Raw genomic sequence first — 18,687 nt, forward strand, 5'->3', positions numbered from 1 at the left:
AGGTAGAAGGGCTTGAAGAAGTATGTTACAAACTGAGGAACTTACTGTCTTAACTGACAGTATTCCAAAATACGTCCCCCTTCAGAAAAGAAACCCTTAAGGTAATGTCCTCTAGCTCTTTCAACAGCTTGAGAATGCACTTTTGCTACTTGACCTAATATTAGAAATAAAACTGTAACTGAAGGTCACATCTCTAAGTAGCTTTATTGTATTTGGACACTGATATTGCATAATGTCCTGGAAATAACTCAGCATGGCTTAAACTGGTATCTGCAATTTTAGAAAGAAGCAGCAAAGACTTACAAATAGGACCCAGTTCTAACAGTTTGTCAAAGGAGCAGCAAGAGGTGGTTCCAAGTGTTGCACAGAACTGCAGAGCCAAAAACAAACAAAAAAAAGTGTTACAGCATAGAAAATCACCAAATGAAAAAAACAGTCTGCAAAGGTAGAAATAAACAAAAAGAAAACAAAAAGAATAGACATTATAAAACAAACAAACAAACAAACAAACAAAATGCTAGTCATTGCCTATTGTTAGTGGAACTTCTAAGACTATGGGTGGGTTTTTTTCAAAGCTCCCATAACAGTCCATTGAATTAGATGCATAAATTAAAATGTTTATATAGAATTGAGTGATAAGTACTGCAGTATAGGCACAGTGTTGTGCTGATCTGTATTTTATATATTTTCTATATGTTCCACATGCTTATTGTGTGGCTCAATTCTACATTAACATATGCAAATCCCATCAAAATGATTTGCAGTTCATGGTACATAAGCAAGTTCTGAACTTGAGCAACTCAAAGGTGCTGGAATTATTGTTGACAGAATAGATTGACAAATGTTGCTGTCTTGATCAGTGCCACAGCTCTGCAACAGAGATTTGTAACCAGTTTATGCTCAAGAGATCTGCAACCTGGAACCTGTTCACTAGTAACATATGTTCACTATTTGGCTTGCAAGACTTTTTCACAGAGAAACTTCTTTTCCCATATTCATCCTAAAACACTGGAACAGTTCTTCCTTCGTTCTGTTAATGTCTCATTAAATGTATCCTTCTGTGCGGCCAGTGGGCCAAAAGCAGAGGCAACATAAATGCTGAAGTTTCACAGTAGAAAGATAATATAACTAAGTGAAAATGAGCTCTTGTAATTTATTGGGAATGTGTAGGTAGAATTTTAATCAAAAAAACCCAACTACCAAGGGTATATAAGCTGACATAATTTTATTTTTCATTGCTACACTTACGTTTTAAACATCCTGTCTTATTTCTGAAAGCACTAATAAAGCCTGAGTATGGTTTTTGTCTTTTACTAGTTTTTTACATATTAAAAGACACTTTACAGTTTAAAGAGACAAATAAAGTATGCTGTGTTCTAGTCAGAGTATTGAAGTACGAAAGAATTAGATAATTTATGCAAGGTCATATATAAACTACAGTACAGCTAGGAGATGACTATAAAAATGCCAAAACCCACAATTTTGCTTCTTTCATTTTAGCATTTCTGGTTACCTTTTCTGCCAAGTACACTCTCAATGCAACATACTTTGTTCCTACAGTTTTTCTCTATATACCTGGAACTAGCCACAGTTCTGTGCATATGTGTGCCCATGTCCCTTAGCAAATTCATTATGAGACCAGTAAGAAGAGAAAAGAAAACTTAAATTATACTTGTCCATCCACTAGACTTTTCAAGAAACAAACATTCTGTCACAGCAAAACTTGAAAAAGCCATTATTAAAATAAAAAGGGGAAAATTCAGTATTTTTTCTATATTAAACTACTAAGAACCCAAGTTTGAAACAAATACAGTTCTGAAAATGAGAGGCATATTGTAAATATATAGTTAATAAAATCGTGAGCTAACATATTTTTCCTTCAAGATAATCTAATCTAATCTATACCTATAATAGGACCTCCTATATTCCTGAGACACAGGAGAACAGAAAACTGAAGTGCATTGAGGTACATTTAAGAGCTCTCTGGAAGGCTAATCACCCTCTGAGAGAGGCAGCTCTGAAAAGATCGCAGGGTATTTTTTTAAATAGCAGAAAAAATTTGATCTCTGTTTTTCTTAAGAAGGCATGTGCGTATGGAGTAAAAATATACTTATCACAGTGGAGGGTGCCATGAGGAAAATGCCAGCTATATATTTTTCTATATGTATAAAGAATAGGGGTTAACCCATTGGATTGGGAAAGAAATAGAAAGAGTGCACTATAGACTTAACTCTGCTTTTACACCTATATTTTATGGTAATAGGGTATGAATTTTCTGACAAGATTAGAATAAAATTGCCTTGGTTTGTCCAGCAATTAAAGTAATGATAGAAATTTCACAACTAAAAGTTACACATTATTGTTATTAGTTTTGTACTGCAGTTAAGGTATTCTCCTAATCAGGACAAGGAGTATGTTTTTTCAGTGAGAGATTATATGAGTTCAAACACATGCTTAGTTGTTTAAATAATGGCTTATTCTGTAAAGTATACCTCAATTTCTAAAATAATTTTGTTTTCCTCTCTGCAGGTGTCTAAGCCTCAAAGCTACTTGCTTTAATTCTCAGAAACCACTTAAGAGTGACAGCATCTGCTCCGGTCAGGACTCTCATTACCCCACCTCAGTACTACAGAATGAATCTAACTCAATTTGTAGCCTGTGTAACACCAGAAAAATCACATTTGTGCAAAGGGCAGGGGACAGACTGCATCACAGAAATGGGACTGATGGCTCAGTATAGCCTGCAGGCCTTTTCCTTTTCAGGTTGTGCACTTCAAATTTGACTCAGCCCTTGGTTGTGAATACAAAGCAGCTAAAATACTTAACTCAGTCATCTCGTGTTTTACTTTCCTGAAATGGAGAGCTACGTCGGGAAACATACATAAATCTTTATGATTCCTGAGAGCAATTTCTCTATTTTTTCAACTAGAAGACCTCCTACAGCTTTTGAAAAAGATGTGGACACATTTTACATTGTTCCAGCACAAAGCTTTTCATTTGCAAATAACTAAAATGAGGCAGAACTTTCAATGTTCACCTACTGTTTTTCTTTTCTCCCATTCAGTTCTTGTCAGCTTGCACTCATGAGAATGTCTGTGGCCTGAAGAAAACTGCAACAGGTCTCTAAATCACCATTCAGTATTTTACAGAACAGCAATCATTCACTAACTAGACATCTGTACATGTCTCAAGAATGTTTCTTCCAAATGGAAATCTGTGATCAGGATCTAAGTGTTCTACTGAAAAGATGGCTCCTCTGTCAGTCTGATCCTGATTTATTATTTCCTGAGTGAGTCTGGATACAAAACAACTGCTTCTTAATTTCCTGTGGATCACATTCAGAAGAGTCATTTCATCTAGAATCAGAGAGATTTCATGCTGGGCAGCAGGTAATTGTGTTGTCACAGCTTTATACTGGTATATTATACAATATATGTTGAAGTATATTGTATCTTGTATATGCCAGCTGCAATCTGTCAGTGCTGACTTACAAAAGAGAGCACAAAGCTCACAGGCCACCTGCACACATTTAGGTGAGCTAGGCTTGAATGCAGTGGGCACTCTATCTGAATTTAGAAGTGCTTAACTTAGTGGTTTTCACTTTTGAGCATCCCAGCCAACATTCTGCCAACACCAAGGCCTGTCTCAAGCTGGGAGTACAGGGCCCAGCTGAGAGAGACATTTACACACAGGCTTAACCACCAGTGTGTGTTTACAGGTAATGAAATGGACATGACTTCAGCACGTGTTTTAAAGCTCCGCCTTAACCTGGGGCCAGATGAAGGGCTGCACATCATCCGTGCTGGGAAATGGCTCCTCAGTAAATTGTGGCAACTTGAGTGCCTCAACACCTGACATGGTTAAGTGCTTTGTTTGCACAGTCTGCTTGTTTTACCATATGAAAATGTCTCTGGTTTAGGTTCTGCAAAAGTATTTTGAAAGGGACAAATTAACACAAGTCTGAACTCAGAAATAAAAGAAAGAAAACAAAAGTAGAGATCTGGGTACCCTAGTGGCAACAGCTTTTACTGAACAAAATGATATACACATTACTAGTGCTACAAGACATTGATGGTGGGTAGGAATGCAAAGATTCCTTTTAAAGACAATGTCTCTCCCCAAAAAAGGCTGAGTGGCAAATCCTATGTACATGAAAAGCAAGCCTTTAATTAAGAGATTGCTGTAATGACAGAACCTGTTTCACATCAAGCACACCTGACCCTGATTCTCCACTCACCTCTACAGGGAAAGCACTGCTATCGAGTTCAGCATAATGGTTCTTCATTTATTCATTAAGTATAAGAGGAGAAACATGCCTAGAAGGCATTACAATTTACTTGTATTTTCTTTTTAATCCCTTACAAAACCTTTTCTTGCTTCTAAGGGAGACTGTAGCAGCTTGGACACAAACAAGACATCTTCATTAGGAATGATGTCTCTGCTGTCACAAGTCTCTTCGGGCAGAATTTCCTGCATCAAACTTGTTGCTTTGATGTTGAATCACTCCCCTTAGTGAAGGATCAGTGAATACAGGGAGACAAGGAATCGAGTGGCGTAAGGTGTTTCCTTGGCAATGTGCATATCTTTGTCACCAGAACAAAATACAACAGCACCAAATTACTCAAGAACAAAAGAAATGGAAAGGCTTTTGAAATCTGCAAGCCAGTAAAGGGGGCACTAATACAGTGCAAGGAACTGCTGCTCAGCATGACAGAGAATTAGCACACCTTTTGTGTTAAGAGGCCAACCATACCGATAATGAGATCTAGTTTAACCTTAGCTGACATATTTTATGTATACAAATGAATGGAAGACTTGATACAGGCTGCATTAACTCAGACAGAGCCTCTGCTGTCTTTGAAAGCCTGTTTTGCACAGCTAAACAAACAGAGGAAGAAAAACAGCAGTTAAATCACCCTTTGTAAAGGTGTCACTGAATACATAAATTAGAATTTTTTTTCTTTTGCTATGCATAGAAAAATTAATCAGGTATGAATATTTATGAGGGGCCAGTTGCAATTTTTTGCTAATAGACAAAAGCTGAGGAAAAAAGACATTAATTTTATAGTTACTGCATGAAGATGTGATATCCTGCTGTATTTGTAATTACTTAAAATTAACAGGGAGATACAGAAACAGGACCCTATCTAAGGTATTATGAGCTGGAATCATAACACAGAGAAATAAAACATGCCTTGTGGCATGTTCTTCACCTCAACAGGTGTGTCCTACAGAAAAAAGTTCTTTTTAGAATGCCTAGAGGTGCTTTTTTCTCAGTCAGAATCTTGTAATATTGTAAAGCAATTGACAGGATGTGCTTGGTCATCCTAAGGACTCGCTAGTTCTAGGCACCCTAAAAATTAGCAGCGTTCTGCACATATGAAAACCACTTCTCATTCTGGTCATCCTCATATTACATAAAAAAACATTCTCTAAAGGTTAATAACAAGAAGACTAAAAAGATTATATTTTCAAAAGAGCTTGGTGAAATTTAAGCTTCTTTGTGCCATTTGGCACTAATCCATGACTATAAGCAAGCTTAATCTTCTAATTCTTCTGAAAACAGTTCGCAGAAATTTAAGTCACATTATCCCTTTTCAAAATGTTACAACACAAAAGGAAAGAAACAACCATTGTCAGACTTGACTTTTCTGTGAAAAAAAGTGAGTTATTTTTAAATCTCTTTAAAAAGTCCCATTTCTGAAGCCCTCAGTTTCAAATTAGTTGTGTGAAGATTTTTTCTTCAGTGGAAGCCAGTAAAAACATATTTTCTGTAGCATGTTATACCTCTGAATAGATCTATACAGCCTGTGGTCTGTATCACGTTTAGTAGAGCATAGTGCTTGGAAATAAGCAAAGAATATTGTTGGTGATAGGCAAAACCACAACAGAAGTTACTTACTTCATGGGAAAAACCAAATGGCAAAATCTTGTTTTAACTTGAAGTAGTAACGTGGTATTCTGAACTGGCAGGAGGAGTAGATCTGATGAATAAGCAATTTTTCTTTTTGATCAGGTATTTATCATGGAGGAACCAAACTTTTAGAATTTTATGTACTCTAACAATAGTCTATGTCAAAATTTGGGGGATTATGAGTTTAAGCTACTGGGACATAACTATATTTGCCTTCACTGTCCTGCTGTGAAAGCAGGAATCTCTGGAGAAAAAAAAATAAAAATAATAATAATAATAATAATAAAAAAAAAAAAAAAAAAAAAAAAAAAAAAAAAAAAAAAAAAGAAATGGTGACACCTAAAGTTTCCACAGCCACAATCCCTATAGCTGACTCATTAGAGATTAGTTACATACTCACAAGTACCTGACTGACAATGTCTGATCTCAATGATATTTGGGGTATATTATGGAGGCTCATTTCTTTGCTAAAGTACTATCAAGGGGATATTATTGTTTCTTGAAGACACTTGAGCTTGAAATTGCTCAAGTTTATTGCCTTTAAACTTGTTTTATTTGTAAGTAAGTTGGAACCTGAAAAATAAAGGTAAACAGTTCAGAATTTAGGAATTCAGAGATTATAACACTGCAGGACTACATGCAACTACAAAATTGACCCCAAACATCATTCTGCTGAGAAGTACAACCAGCTGCTCCAATTATTTTCTCTTCCTGCACAAAAAGGCATGTGAAGAACACTCATAGAACCTCTTCTAGCTCAGCTGCCCATCAGTGCTTCTGTTAGGGATGAAATCATCTATTCACGTCAAAAGCATCTTATCTGAAGCATTAAATCCACTGATTTGTTAAAATCCACTACTCACAAAGAATGGTATAAGACCGGCAGCTTTGTCTTCATCCAGAACTTTCTTCAGGGCTGAACCACAAACAGTGAATGTGTCATCTGAAGGAACATTTTTAATCTTCACAGCACCAATTAATGCAGCCCTTTCCACAGATGAATGAGCCTACAAGGAAATGGGCAAGTTTTAAGACCACACATTTTACTGGAATGTAAGAAGTTATTTGAATTTACAAACTAAAAAAGCAAAGTCACACTTGAGATGCTGGGGCTGTTAATGGTATGTAATAGATACATACTTCTCCATCTTTCCTGTAGGTAGATGGACACACACATATATACACATATACATAAATACACACACACAATAAACTAACAGCAACCCTGACATTTCCTTGAGACCATTGCCATGATCACATTAGACAAGAGTTCCATTAACCTTAGTGAGAGCTTTAATTTACATGGTAGGACTGATGTAGAGCTGCAGGATTTGGCTCTAGATCAATCAAAAGACGTGCAGACAAATCATATTGCCTAATAATGATTCAGCTGCTTGCTAGCATTTATTTATTGTGTATAGATTTTCTGAACTCTAAAATGATACATGTCACAGTATGGTACAGACATATTTTCTTACATGGCCATTTTTTTTCTGATTATATACTGACTAAATTGTGGTTCAATCCTTCATACACCTTTTTTAGGCAAGTAAGGATCATTCTCAATGTTATTTTATTTACAACTCACTTCATTTGAATTCCCCTGAAAAAAATATTGTTTTAGAAAATAAATCACATCTCTATAAATAAAAACAAAGATATCTAAGAAATTCTTATATATTTGTGAAATACAATAGAATAACAATGGGAATAAAAACTCCATTGACATTGAAAGGTACATTAGCAACAAAATAATCTCCTTAAAGCATGATTAAAACAAACAAACAGAAAAGCTATTTTACCTTCTATAGTTTCATTAATCATCATTAATTTGAAAGAGGAAAATCCCTCACCTTTTCATATCATGACCATTCACAATCTCCTTGTTGATCTTGCCAGTGCCTTTAAGACTGCTTATTAATTCTATATTAATTTAGCATATAATCACAAAAATAACAATCCAAAATTTTGTTGAACTAGACTAGATGAAGTTTTTGCCTTTCAGCTTAACATATTCCTGGAATGACATCTTTTAAAGACAGATGTACCATTAATTTGTATCTCAGAAGTGCCTCTTGTTAATGTGCTTTGGTAACTAATTCGGCACCAACTTGAGAAAATTTGGAAGCCTAGACTTGAAATGTAACTTTTTAAGTGGAAAAAAGGTGTATGACATAGTAATACCATACTTCATTCAAGTGTGTAATGGAAAAATGTATTTTAGAACTTATTTATACTAGAATTGCAAATAAGCAACTACAATAATACACAGAGGTTGTTAGCCAGTCAGAACCCCTAAATTGCTTCATCAAGACTCAAAAATTGTAACGAGATACTTTTCCAAATGCATTCTGGCATTGTTCGGCTCTATCAGTGAATGGTTTTCCCTCCCACAGAATGGCTTATCTTAAACTTTATTTCGTGGATTATTGCCTATGAGTCACACAGGTCTGTTCTTAACACAGAAGGAATGGTGAGCTGGGCAACAATCTGCTTGGAAAGGTCAGCAATATCTTAAGGCAAATCCTTCTGCAAACATAAGATCCTCTGACCTTCAGTAGGCAGGAAGGCCTGTCAGTCCTCATTTCAGGTCAGCCTCTTATATGGGACAAAAAAGTCATAACAAGTAAAGGTTTTGTGCATCACTGGGTCAGTTAGAGCTCTGGGACTGGTGGTCTGCGCAATACTGACCTTAGGGTCCCAAACAAACAAAAAAAGATAAATATCCTTTGTGCTTCTTGAAAGCAGTTATCTTTTCTCATATTTTCTTGTCCTGAATCTTCTCACCATGCAAGTGTAATTCCTCCTCCCATCAGCAAAGAGCAAGTGTAGTGTTAACTTCTTCTACATTGCTTTCTAACATACATTTAGTAGTAAATCAAAGTAAGGCTGATGCCTGGCCATTTTACTCTACACATCAGATATTACTTTAAAATAAGTATTAAGTATTAAGAGAGGGGTTTTTTTTCCATCTCATTGACATGAGGTAAGAAAATGTTACACATATTAAGATAAATAACATTGCATGGCCTTCAGTGGGATTAGTGTGTCAGCAATGTAGCAGCAGTAGAACTCACATGAGCAGAATTTCTTTTCATTAACATTAAAAGCCTCTCATAGTCATGGCCTGCTGAGAATTTAGTGTAAATCAGTCTGCTAAATACTACTCACAGTCAGAAAGCAAGGATTACATTTTCTGTTTCCTTACAAGATTTCTTAGTTGGATTGGCAGATGGATATCTCAAAGGTTTTTCTTGTTGTTTTTGTTTAATTTTTTTTTATTTTATTTTTTGTTTAAAAAAAAAAATTGGCTTCCTCAAGTACTGTGACCAATTTACTTTATATTCATGCATTAGGTTTTTCAGCGGCCATGCATCTGTACCCATGCATGCATATAGCAGGAGGATGTGTGTGCGTTTGTTTGCACATGTGCTTGTAGGAGGAAAATACTGTGTGCACAGATGGACATAGAAGATTGGATGTCACAAAAGGTACCCTAGACTTACTAAACATAACTGAAATAAACGCCTTATTTAATTGTCTTATTTACTTCAAACAAGCTCTTTATAAAGATATTTAACAGTGACGTCTGGATATTTATCCTTTATATTATGACAGCACACATGACATTCCAGTTCACTTACCACAGAATCATAGAATGGCCTGGATTGGAAGGAACCTTACAGATCGACTAGTGCAAATCCCACTGTTGTGGTCAGGGACATCTTTCTTTAGACCAGGTTGCACAGAACCCCATACATGCTGGCCTTGAGCACCTCCAGAGGTGGGATATCCACAACTTCTATGGACAACCTGTTCCAGTGCCTCACCACCCCCACAGTAAAGATTTTCTTTAATATAATCACCCTACTCATGTTTTAAAATCATTCCCCCTTGTCCTGGCACTGCATGCTCTTGTAAAAAGTGCCCCTGTGTCTTTCTTATAGGCTGCTTTAAGTCATAATTATGTCACCCCAAAGCCTTCTCTTCTCCAGGCTGAACAATCCTAATTCTCTCAGCCTTTTCTCATAGAAGAGGCGCTTCATTCCTTTGATCATCTTGATGTCCATCCTCTCTACTTGCTCCAAAAGGTCCATGTCCTCCCTATGCTGGGGCCCCCAGAGCTGGATGCAGCCCTGCAGGTGAGACCTCACCAGAGCAGAGCAGAGGGGCAGAATCCCCTCCCTGGCCCTGCTGCTTTGGATGCAGCCCAAGATACATTTCACTTCCTGGGCTATGAGTTTCTATGGCTGTCTATGTCCAGCCTCTCATTCCCCAGCATCCCCAAATCCTTCTGGGCAGGGCTGCTCTGGATCTGCTCATCCCCCAGCCTGTGGCGTTGCCCGCTGTACTGGAGGTTGCCCACACCCAGGTGCAGCACCTTGCACTTGGTTTTGTTAAACCTCACGAGATTCTCACAGAGCAATTTTCAAGTCTGTTCAGCTCCCTCTGGATGCCATCCCATCCTCAGGTGTGTCAACTGCACCACTCAGCTTGGTGTTGTGGCCAAATTTGCTGAGGGTACACTCAATCCCTTTGTTTACATCATTAATGAAGATGTTAAACAACACTGATCTCAATACAGACCTCTGTGGAACACACTTATGATGAACAGTAATATTTAAACAACCAAAATCAAATAGTCACCAATCCAAAGAGTTTATACTAAATGCATCTGCCTATTCAGATGGCTGAAATTGTTAAGTACAGACATTGTGTTTCCATGTTAATGAGAGGTATTCACCTGATCAGAAGCATAAGCCACCAGCCTGCCCATGATCTCTGCTTCTGTTAGCTCAGGCCTCTCTGACTGCACCTGTCTGATAGTCTTTGTTCTTGCAGCAAGCAGTGCAATCAGAGTGGCCTCACTTGCACTTCCCTGTGGGATAAAATGAAAGAAGATTCAAAATGAAAACATTGCAAAAAAGGCAAAGAGACATTCTGCACGAATCTGTGAAGCAGTTAACAGAAAATGCAGATGAGAAACTGTGCAATCTCATGTTTTTTAAAAATATGTCTGACAGCAAGGGAGGAATCTCTGATCTTGGTCTCCTCCTTCCTGATGACTCTGCCTGTTCTCTTAAAACTCTACGCTTGTTCAGTTTAGGCTACAGCCTTGCAACCTTGCAAGTGCTAGAAAGCTGGACTTACAGACTTAAATGTACGTGAAAAGGCTCTCAAACCAGGCACCAATCTGCTCTTAACTCATAACAATGTCAGAGTAACTGTTGATTTCTGTTACTCTGGATCTCTACACATTTAAGTTCCATCACAAGCTGAATGCCAGCTCTCACTTCTATCAAATAACATGCCTAATTATATGCATTCTTTCATATTAAAATTACCTTGGGAAAGTAAAGTATTGTGACTAAGAGAAAACAAACAAACAAACAAACAAACAAAAACCACTGAAAAACCAAAACTGCTATGATTCAATTGCACTTCAAAGTATTAGTTATGTATGTTTTCTTCATCACCAACAAAGATGAAAGCAACAGTAACACACTTTTTGACTCACAAAACATCAGTTTAAGATGTGTCTTGGATACTCCATGATAACAAAAAGGAGAAATTTTTGTATCAGTTCATTAGCAAATTTCACAAAATACAACTTCCCATAAATTCTTTATATGGTTTTTATCTAGAACATGCACCTGAAACATGCCCTAAACTACTCATTTAAACTGTAAGTAGCACTTTGTAAATACATGCTCATAAATTTTAGTGTATTGGGGAGTCTCTATGCAAGATGAAGGTTTTAGGTAGTTTCAAAGTTGATCGAACATTGTGTGAATCATAACAGTGCTCTGAATAGAGTCATTTATTTTAATATCTATGTTTCAGAAATATCCCCAGTGTCAACAAACTACTTTTGGAGCGATGTTTCTTGTCCTGTACCAAAATTCTCTCCTCCCTCTGTTGAAGACTTGTGTATACTTACTAATTACAACACATTTAAATATTTGGGAAGCGATTTTATTTCCCTGAAGGTGAGCCTGATCTGACAGATTTCATACGTGAGAATGATCCCAGTGAGTTTGGAGTTTCTCTTGAAGTTAGCTGAGCTATTGATATGAGACCAAGCTGCCTTCTACACATGTCAACATCTCAACAGTGAATGAATGCAATCCAGCTGAAATTCAACAGCCTCATCAATGGAGTAATCGGGGAAGAGGACAGTCCCAAAACATTCACTGAATGTATTGCCAGTGATTAATATATTTTATCTGCCTTTTTGGTAGTGTGAGATTTGAGGAATGTAGACCCCTGGGCATAAACACAAGCTGGAGACAGTTTTGTGCACTTTTTTTTTGCATTTTTTATAGCTGCTACTGCATATAGTATCATGGCAACTGAGGAAAATATTACAGATACAGTATAGAATTAGGATACAATTACTCCTTTTGGTCAAGTAAAGTAGAACTTCCATGTGGAGGCAAGGAGTGAAGGAAATTTGGTCTACTAATTACAGAAAACACAATTTGGCAATCTTCTCATTTAATGTTATTCTGTATATGGTCTGTAACTGGACAGAGCTCTCATCACAATATCAGAACTGGGAGAAATCATCCTACTTTTTCTGTCTAAAAAGTCAAAATAGCTGAAATAAAATAACCGTTTACACTGTTAGTGTATTTCCAGGACATGTATGGAATACACACATTACAAAACATGGGCATTAATATATAAAAGAAAATGGCTATAAGAAATTACAAAGGTATTCATTTGAGATCAAGAAATTTAGGCCCCCACTATTCTGATGATCACCTGGCTGGGTGGGCAAATGACTTAGGCTGAAGAATAGTTTCAGCTTTCTAAGGAGTGCACTAAGATATCCTGGTTCTTCATCTATGCTGGTGCATAGTCAATGTATACAACAGTTCTTGCATGAATTTTCTTTTACAGAAACAAGGATGAAAAGAAAAGGGCCCATTGCCCAGCTGCATTTTGCGTCCTGATATACATCTAGGACATAGCCTAAAGGTACCTGAATCCAGCAATCTGGAAATGCTTTTGGGCATCTCATGATAGACACAGGGTTTTCCCCTTGCCTCAGTTTCCACAAATCACATTTTTTATAATGAGTCACCTTTTTTACACTGAAGCTTTTTACACTGTTTGCAGAGCCTGGTTTGCAATGCTCTTCTATACACTTGGCATCAAAGTCTTGTGCTAAATATTTTTGAGGAAAAAAACCCCACCTTGGTTCTTGAACTACTTGGCTAACTGACAAGTAAGATAAATCAGCAGTATTCTTTGCCTGGCCAAAGATAATTTTGTCTCACCCCTAAAATACTTTTTCTTAGCAAAGCAAGAAAACTCTTCAAAATTCAAAGCAGGTACACTTTCCAACAATTTATCTAGAATGAACAGCAGGATACAAACTTCAGGAAGAAGGCTGCTTTCTCGCTTATTTTTGAAAGCTGTTTTTTCTCCTCTTGAATGCTGTATTCTGCATTAAGTGAGGGATGATGATACCTTTGCTTTTACCACAGGCAAACAAAGGTTGCCATGGCAAGCAGGCTCAAGAGGCGGAAGAAATATCAGCAAGAGCTGATGTTCATGTCCACCAGAGCTCTGAACTGAAATTTTCTTTCATCTTTTGCCATTTTGAAGTGTCATCTTGCACACAACAACAAAGTGCTTCATATTGACATAGACTTTCAAATGTAATTAAGAGGCAATTTTCACAGGCTCAGCTTTATCCAATAGCACAATAATTACTTGGCATTTAGGAACAGAATGACTGGCACTTTCACACACTCACGTTGTGCTTGCCTCACGCTCTCTTGCTTGGATCATTACTGTTTAAAGAGCAAGACAAGAAGATATGCAGCCCAAATGACTGCATCATAAGCTGGAGCACAGAGTCCACTTTTGATTCTGCAAATGACCATTTCTGACGAAAATTATGGGCAATCCAGCACTGTCAGCCTGGAGGGGCAATATTTCCTGCTGTTAACAATCAGACATAATTGCTTGCCTTAACTGGTACAAAAGAGATGCTTCTATGATGCATGAGGGAAGCTTGATTTCTTGAACATAAAGCCCTCCCTATCAATTGTAATGATAAAGACACTAACAGAGCAAACAGATTAATAACAAACTATACTGGAAATACACTGGTGCAGGTACAGGTCTGTCTAGGACAACAACAACATTTGAGTTAAATTCATTCTTGCCTGGGAAGATGTTGGGAGCAATTCATTGGAACACACTATAGGCATTTGTAGCTGAGATTGAAGAAAGAGGCCCCTAGTTCTAACATCTAAATCAGATGTATATTAGAAGCCTATCTTAGTATAAAATGGATTGTGCCCTGGCCTCCAAAGATCAGACTCCAGAGATTATCATAGGAGCACAGAACAATTATTTAAATTTCAATCTTCTTCACTGAAGAGATCTGTTTTAGATAGATTAATAGCTGTGACCACAGTAGCATTTGCAGAATGACCATGTGCTAGCAGAGCCATGGCTGACAAACAATATAGCTCTATTATGCATGCAAGATTGCCCATTGATGATATATTCATTATTGTTCAGGTTATCTGTTCAGACATTTTAAGTTTCATTCAGCATTTAATGTCAAAGTTTGGGGACTTTTTTCTAGTTTGGATATGCAGTGTAGTCTCAAAATTGCATTATCTATTGATAGAACTGCTTAGGTTCACATTTTAAGCAGCTCTTATTATAATATTCTGATATTTCCTTTTGGTATATAATAAAAAGTAATTTCAACCTCTTTGGCAAAAATTGATAGATCTTCTACTACATTCTGCTGTTTCTACTTATCAAAGTTTATCTCAAATGTTCTGTGGAAACTGACTGAAATAAACAATTGCACATATAAAAGGTAGACTTCTAACCTCAGCTATGAAACGTTGCTGCATATTTTTGATAAGTATGAGCTCAGTTCACTGAGTAACAAATTAAAGTCTCCATCCTACACAATTCTGATTTGAATTTTAAGCCTAAATTTTTAATTGAGCTATTAAAAATTCTTCACTGAGAAGTGTTTTAGAAATTAGCTGCTCTAAAAACAAAAGCATTACTTTCATGAATGATCCTGCCCCCTACTGACATTCTCACATACCATCAGTCCTTCCTTTGAAAGGAACCCACGTGGGAGCAAAAAAAAATATATATTTCCTTCATTAGTGTCCTAGTATAAAGACTTTACAAAATCACGGATTCACAAACTCAGTCAGTATTCTTTTTTCATGTCCTCTCTTACCTGAATGACTCCTCCACCTTGGCCATCCTTCCCAGCCAAAAACTCTTCAGGCAAATTAACCATCTTGCCTAGCCAATCCAGCATGACAGTCTCCAGCTCTGTGCAAGCTGGACTTGCAGCCTGTGTTGAAAAACAGAGCAGAGGGAATAATCTCACTAGACCATGAAGAGAAATCAGATCTACCAGAGCAAGAATAATTCTCTCTCTCTCTCTCTCTTTCTTTTGCTATAAAGGAAGAGATTGGATTACTAATGTCACCAGCCAAGTTAGGGACATGTAGACCATTTTGTGCACATAGTTTCTAATGCTTACTAAAAAAAAGTCAAAATAGGCCTTACGTAGAACCATGGCTATCAAATGTCAAAGCTAGGATTTGTATCTTGCATATTTTTTTTTCAACAGCAAATACCAGCCTCTTTTGAGAAGTGTCTACCTCATATGAATGTGGGGGTTTTAAGACAATTTTCCATTCATCCAGATGAAAAGAGAAATAACAACAATGGGTGCTAAACAATAGTTATACTTATTACTGGATTACCAGTGTGTTTGCATTGCTATCACTAATTCTAAATGTTGGTGATTTTTTCAAGAGCAAAACTTGTATGAGGAAATAGCCTTTTATTCCTGGAGTCATTTACAGTGTCTATTGAAAAACTTTAATTAACCAAGGAAATTTACCTAAAAAAATACTCCTGTGACTTCCCTGCTATTAATCAATAATTTAATTGTAGAATGCTACTGAAATGCTTAAAATCTTGGCAAGGTGAAGCATCATTACCACACACCAGAGTAAACTCACCCAAGAGAAGCCCACACATCCTATTCCACCACACAACATATCTGCAAGAAGAGCTGGGAAGGAAGAGGCCGCAGGGAAGTAGGCAAAAAAGTATGGACTGTGCCAGTGAGTCACCTGTATTAAGGGGAAAATAGTTATTTTTAACTAATACAGGAAGAAAAAACAAATTGTCACAAATTCAAAAAAAAAGTTAGAGCTCGCGACAAGCCAACAGTTCTTGACTAGCTGGCTGTAACACAGGATCCCATTTTTTAGAAAAAAAACTTACCTTTATTCATGATTTTTTATCCATCTTTTACTCAAAACAAAAATAAGTAAGTTCTCATCCCAACCCCCCCAACAGCTCCAAAATCAGAGTTCTTCATTTGTCTTCCTAGAAGAGAAGAACTGTGGAGGTTGTGGCAGCCTGAGTTTCTGTGGAGGACACTGCTCTTGATTCTTTACCATCAGGGAATCTCTGTTATTTTGCTTTTCCACCTCTGTCATGCAACTGACATAAGAAGAGTGTCTTCAGTGCAGTAGAGGTCCAGAGAACTCTCTTGCCCACCCACTTGAGTTGTTTGTTAATTCTCAGGCACTGAATCTGACCAAACAGCTCCTCACCACAAAATGAAACAACCCATCCCAGTATACAATATCTTTTATAGAAAATCAAACTCTCATCTCCCTTTAACAAGATGTGATTTACATACAGTTCCACTTTGTATGAACTAATATGAGAGAACAACATAGTAACTACATAAATGGTAGTCAATTGTCTTTCAAAGGCAATCTTTAGAATTATCTTATGTAACATCCAAACAATTTTAAGAATCTGTGAGATACTTGATACTGCTCCCAAGCTCCAGTCTAATAAAATTTGAAAGCAGGAAATGCACAGCCACACAGCAGCGTTCGGTGGAAGTAATGTGATATGCGATATGTTTGGCAAAAACAGCTTTCACATTCAAGGTAAAACACAAGTTTTTGAAAATGTCCTTCCAGAGCTGTAAGCAAGAATTCAGCAGATCTACATAAGATGTTTTTAATGGCTGGAAATCCAGAGGCTGCTGAGTTATTGAAGGCTAGCCTTTTCTTACATAATTTTGTTTCCTTTTTAATACTGGAATTCTTCTGTTACAACTGGAAGATAGTAAGAATAAACATTCTCTCTTGCCTGAGTTCAGTGTTTCTCTGCTGTTTTGTTCCGCATTCCCATCTCTGATGAATTTTAGCTTTTACACTCCTCTCTCCCAGTCTGTGATAAGGTTTCTGGTTCTGGAGCTCACTCAGGGATTGCTGTAACACAGTGCTCTGCATGCTGCAAGTAATTCCTTTCTTTCCTCTTCTAATCTTCCTCATGCCAACAATCAGCTCTTATTTAAGGGATGTGGTCCATGCCAAGGGGAAGCAGTCTTAACTCTTGACAGAGTGAATCTTTTCCTTGCTGCAGTGTACCGATTTCAAATGTTTCCATCTCTTTCACATGAAAACATCTCCTATCCATTACAATTTTCCACAGCCTAAACTAGCCCTGCTATGTTCAAGATTTCAGTTTTACTGGTCACTAGGTAAAAACCTGTCAAATCAATTATCCAAAGACAAGCCACTGTGAACCTTCTCAGCTGCATCTCATATTTCGTCAGGATATCTTTCTTTGCTGTAACAAAGTTTTTACAAAGTTTTAGAGCACTTGTGGCAAATGCTTTCCTTCACAAATCAGAAAAAAACCCCAAAAAAGCCCAGATGGGACATGGTTCTTCACAGGAAAACAATAAAACATTCAAGAAGCAGTGGCCCCCGATAGGATCCACACGCAGAGACTTTCACTGATTTCTGTAATGAGCCAGAGCTGCCACTGTTCATCTCCCCAGCTCTAATCCTCTGTGATCTGCAAGACTTGTGACATTCATCTTGGGTTAATCAAGTTAAACTGACTGCTTGCTGGGAGCCATTTGCTTGATGAAACACAGCAGATTCCAGTTGCACCACTCACACAAAGCGAAAAAGCTAAAAGCCCTGGGGCAAGTACAGCTGCGCTTCTTCCTCCTGCCTCCCCTTCCCCCGTCCCTTGAAGCAACTGTAAAATTCCTTTTTTTTCACCATGTTGGAACAGATACACTTAGTCAGATATTGGAAAGAGAGCCAGACGTAATTGATGCCTGGTTTTTTTAGCCCTCTGCTGATAAATAATGATATACAAATTTCTTGAGTTCACTCTAATTACCACTCTAGTGCTTCTCAGAGACATTCTATTTCCAAGATTTCTTCTAAGGATGTCTTTCTCTGTCTTGCTTAGTCTAAGGAATAGTCTTCCTTTACCACACACTAAGGATAAGTACTTCAGCTGAAGAAAGTTCATAGATTATTGGATCCAATGTGAGGAAAATCATCATCTTGAGTACTTATGTACCCAAATACATCAGTAGTATTTTGAAGTATTTCAAAGTAGTATTGCTCTGCTAGGGATTAAATTTGGTTTTTTATTATGAATATGAAGGTAACATTAAAAGCAAAACAATATGTGAAAAACAATAAATTTACACTAAGAAGAAATAAATTACATAATACAGGCAATTAGTAGTACATGAGAGATACAACGGTGATTTAAAACAATGCATTATCCTTTCTATAAATACTGTAATCACTCAGGGTCTGCAATAGCTGGAAAGCCTTATTTTTAAGCAAGAGTTTAGAAAATCATTTTCGGGTATGATTCTTAAATTAACTTTAAAAGGGGGTTTAGTTATTACAGGTTGA

General features: G+C 37.1%; 1 protein-coding gene across 1 annotated transcript in view; it reads right to left on the minus strand.

Annotated features, from left to right (window-relative positions):
* The window catches only part of DDC (dopa decarboxylase), a 69,361-nt gene that overhangs the window by 26,087 nt on the left and 24,587 nt on the right, over window positions 1–18,687 (minus strand). Inside the window, exons 3-7 of the mRNA XM_083861411.1 lie at window positions 15,949–16,062; window positions 15,150–15,269; window positions 10,659–10,793; window positions 6,778–6,921; window positions 304–370 (exon numbers count right to left, since the gene is read on the minus strand). Of these exons, the coding sequence (XP_083717537.1) occupies window positions 304–370; window positions 6,778–6,921; window positions 10,659–10,793; window positions 15,150–15,269; window positions 15,949–16,062 (580 nt within the window). The remainder of the gene's footprint in view (window positions 1–303; window positions 371–6,777; window positions 6,922–10,658; window positions 10,794–15,149; window positions 15,270–15,948; window positions 16,063–18,687) is intronic.

Source organism: Zosterops lateralis, assembly GCF_965231275.1.
Source record: "Zosterops lateralis genome assembly, chromosome: 1".
NCBI classification, from domain to species: Eukaryota; Metazoa; Chordata; class Aves; order Passeriformes; family Zosteropidae; genus Zosterops; species Zosterops lateralis.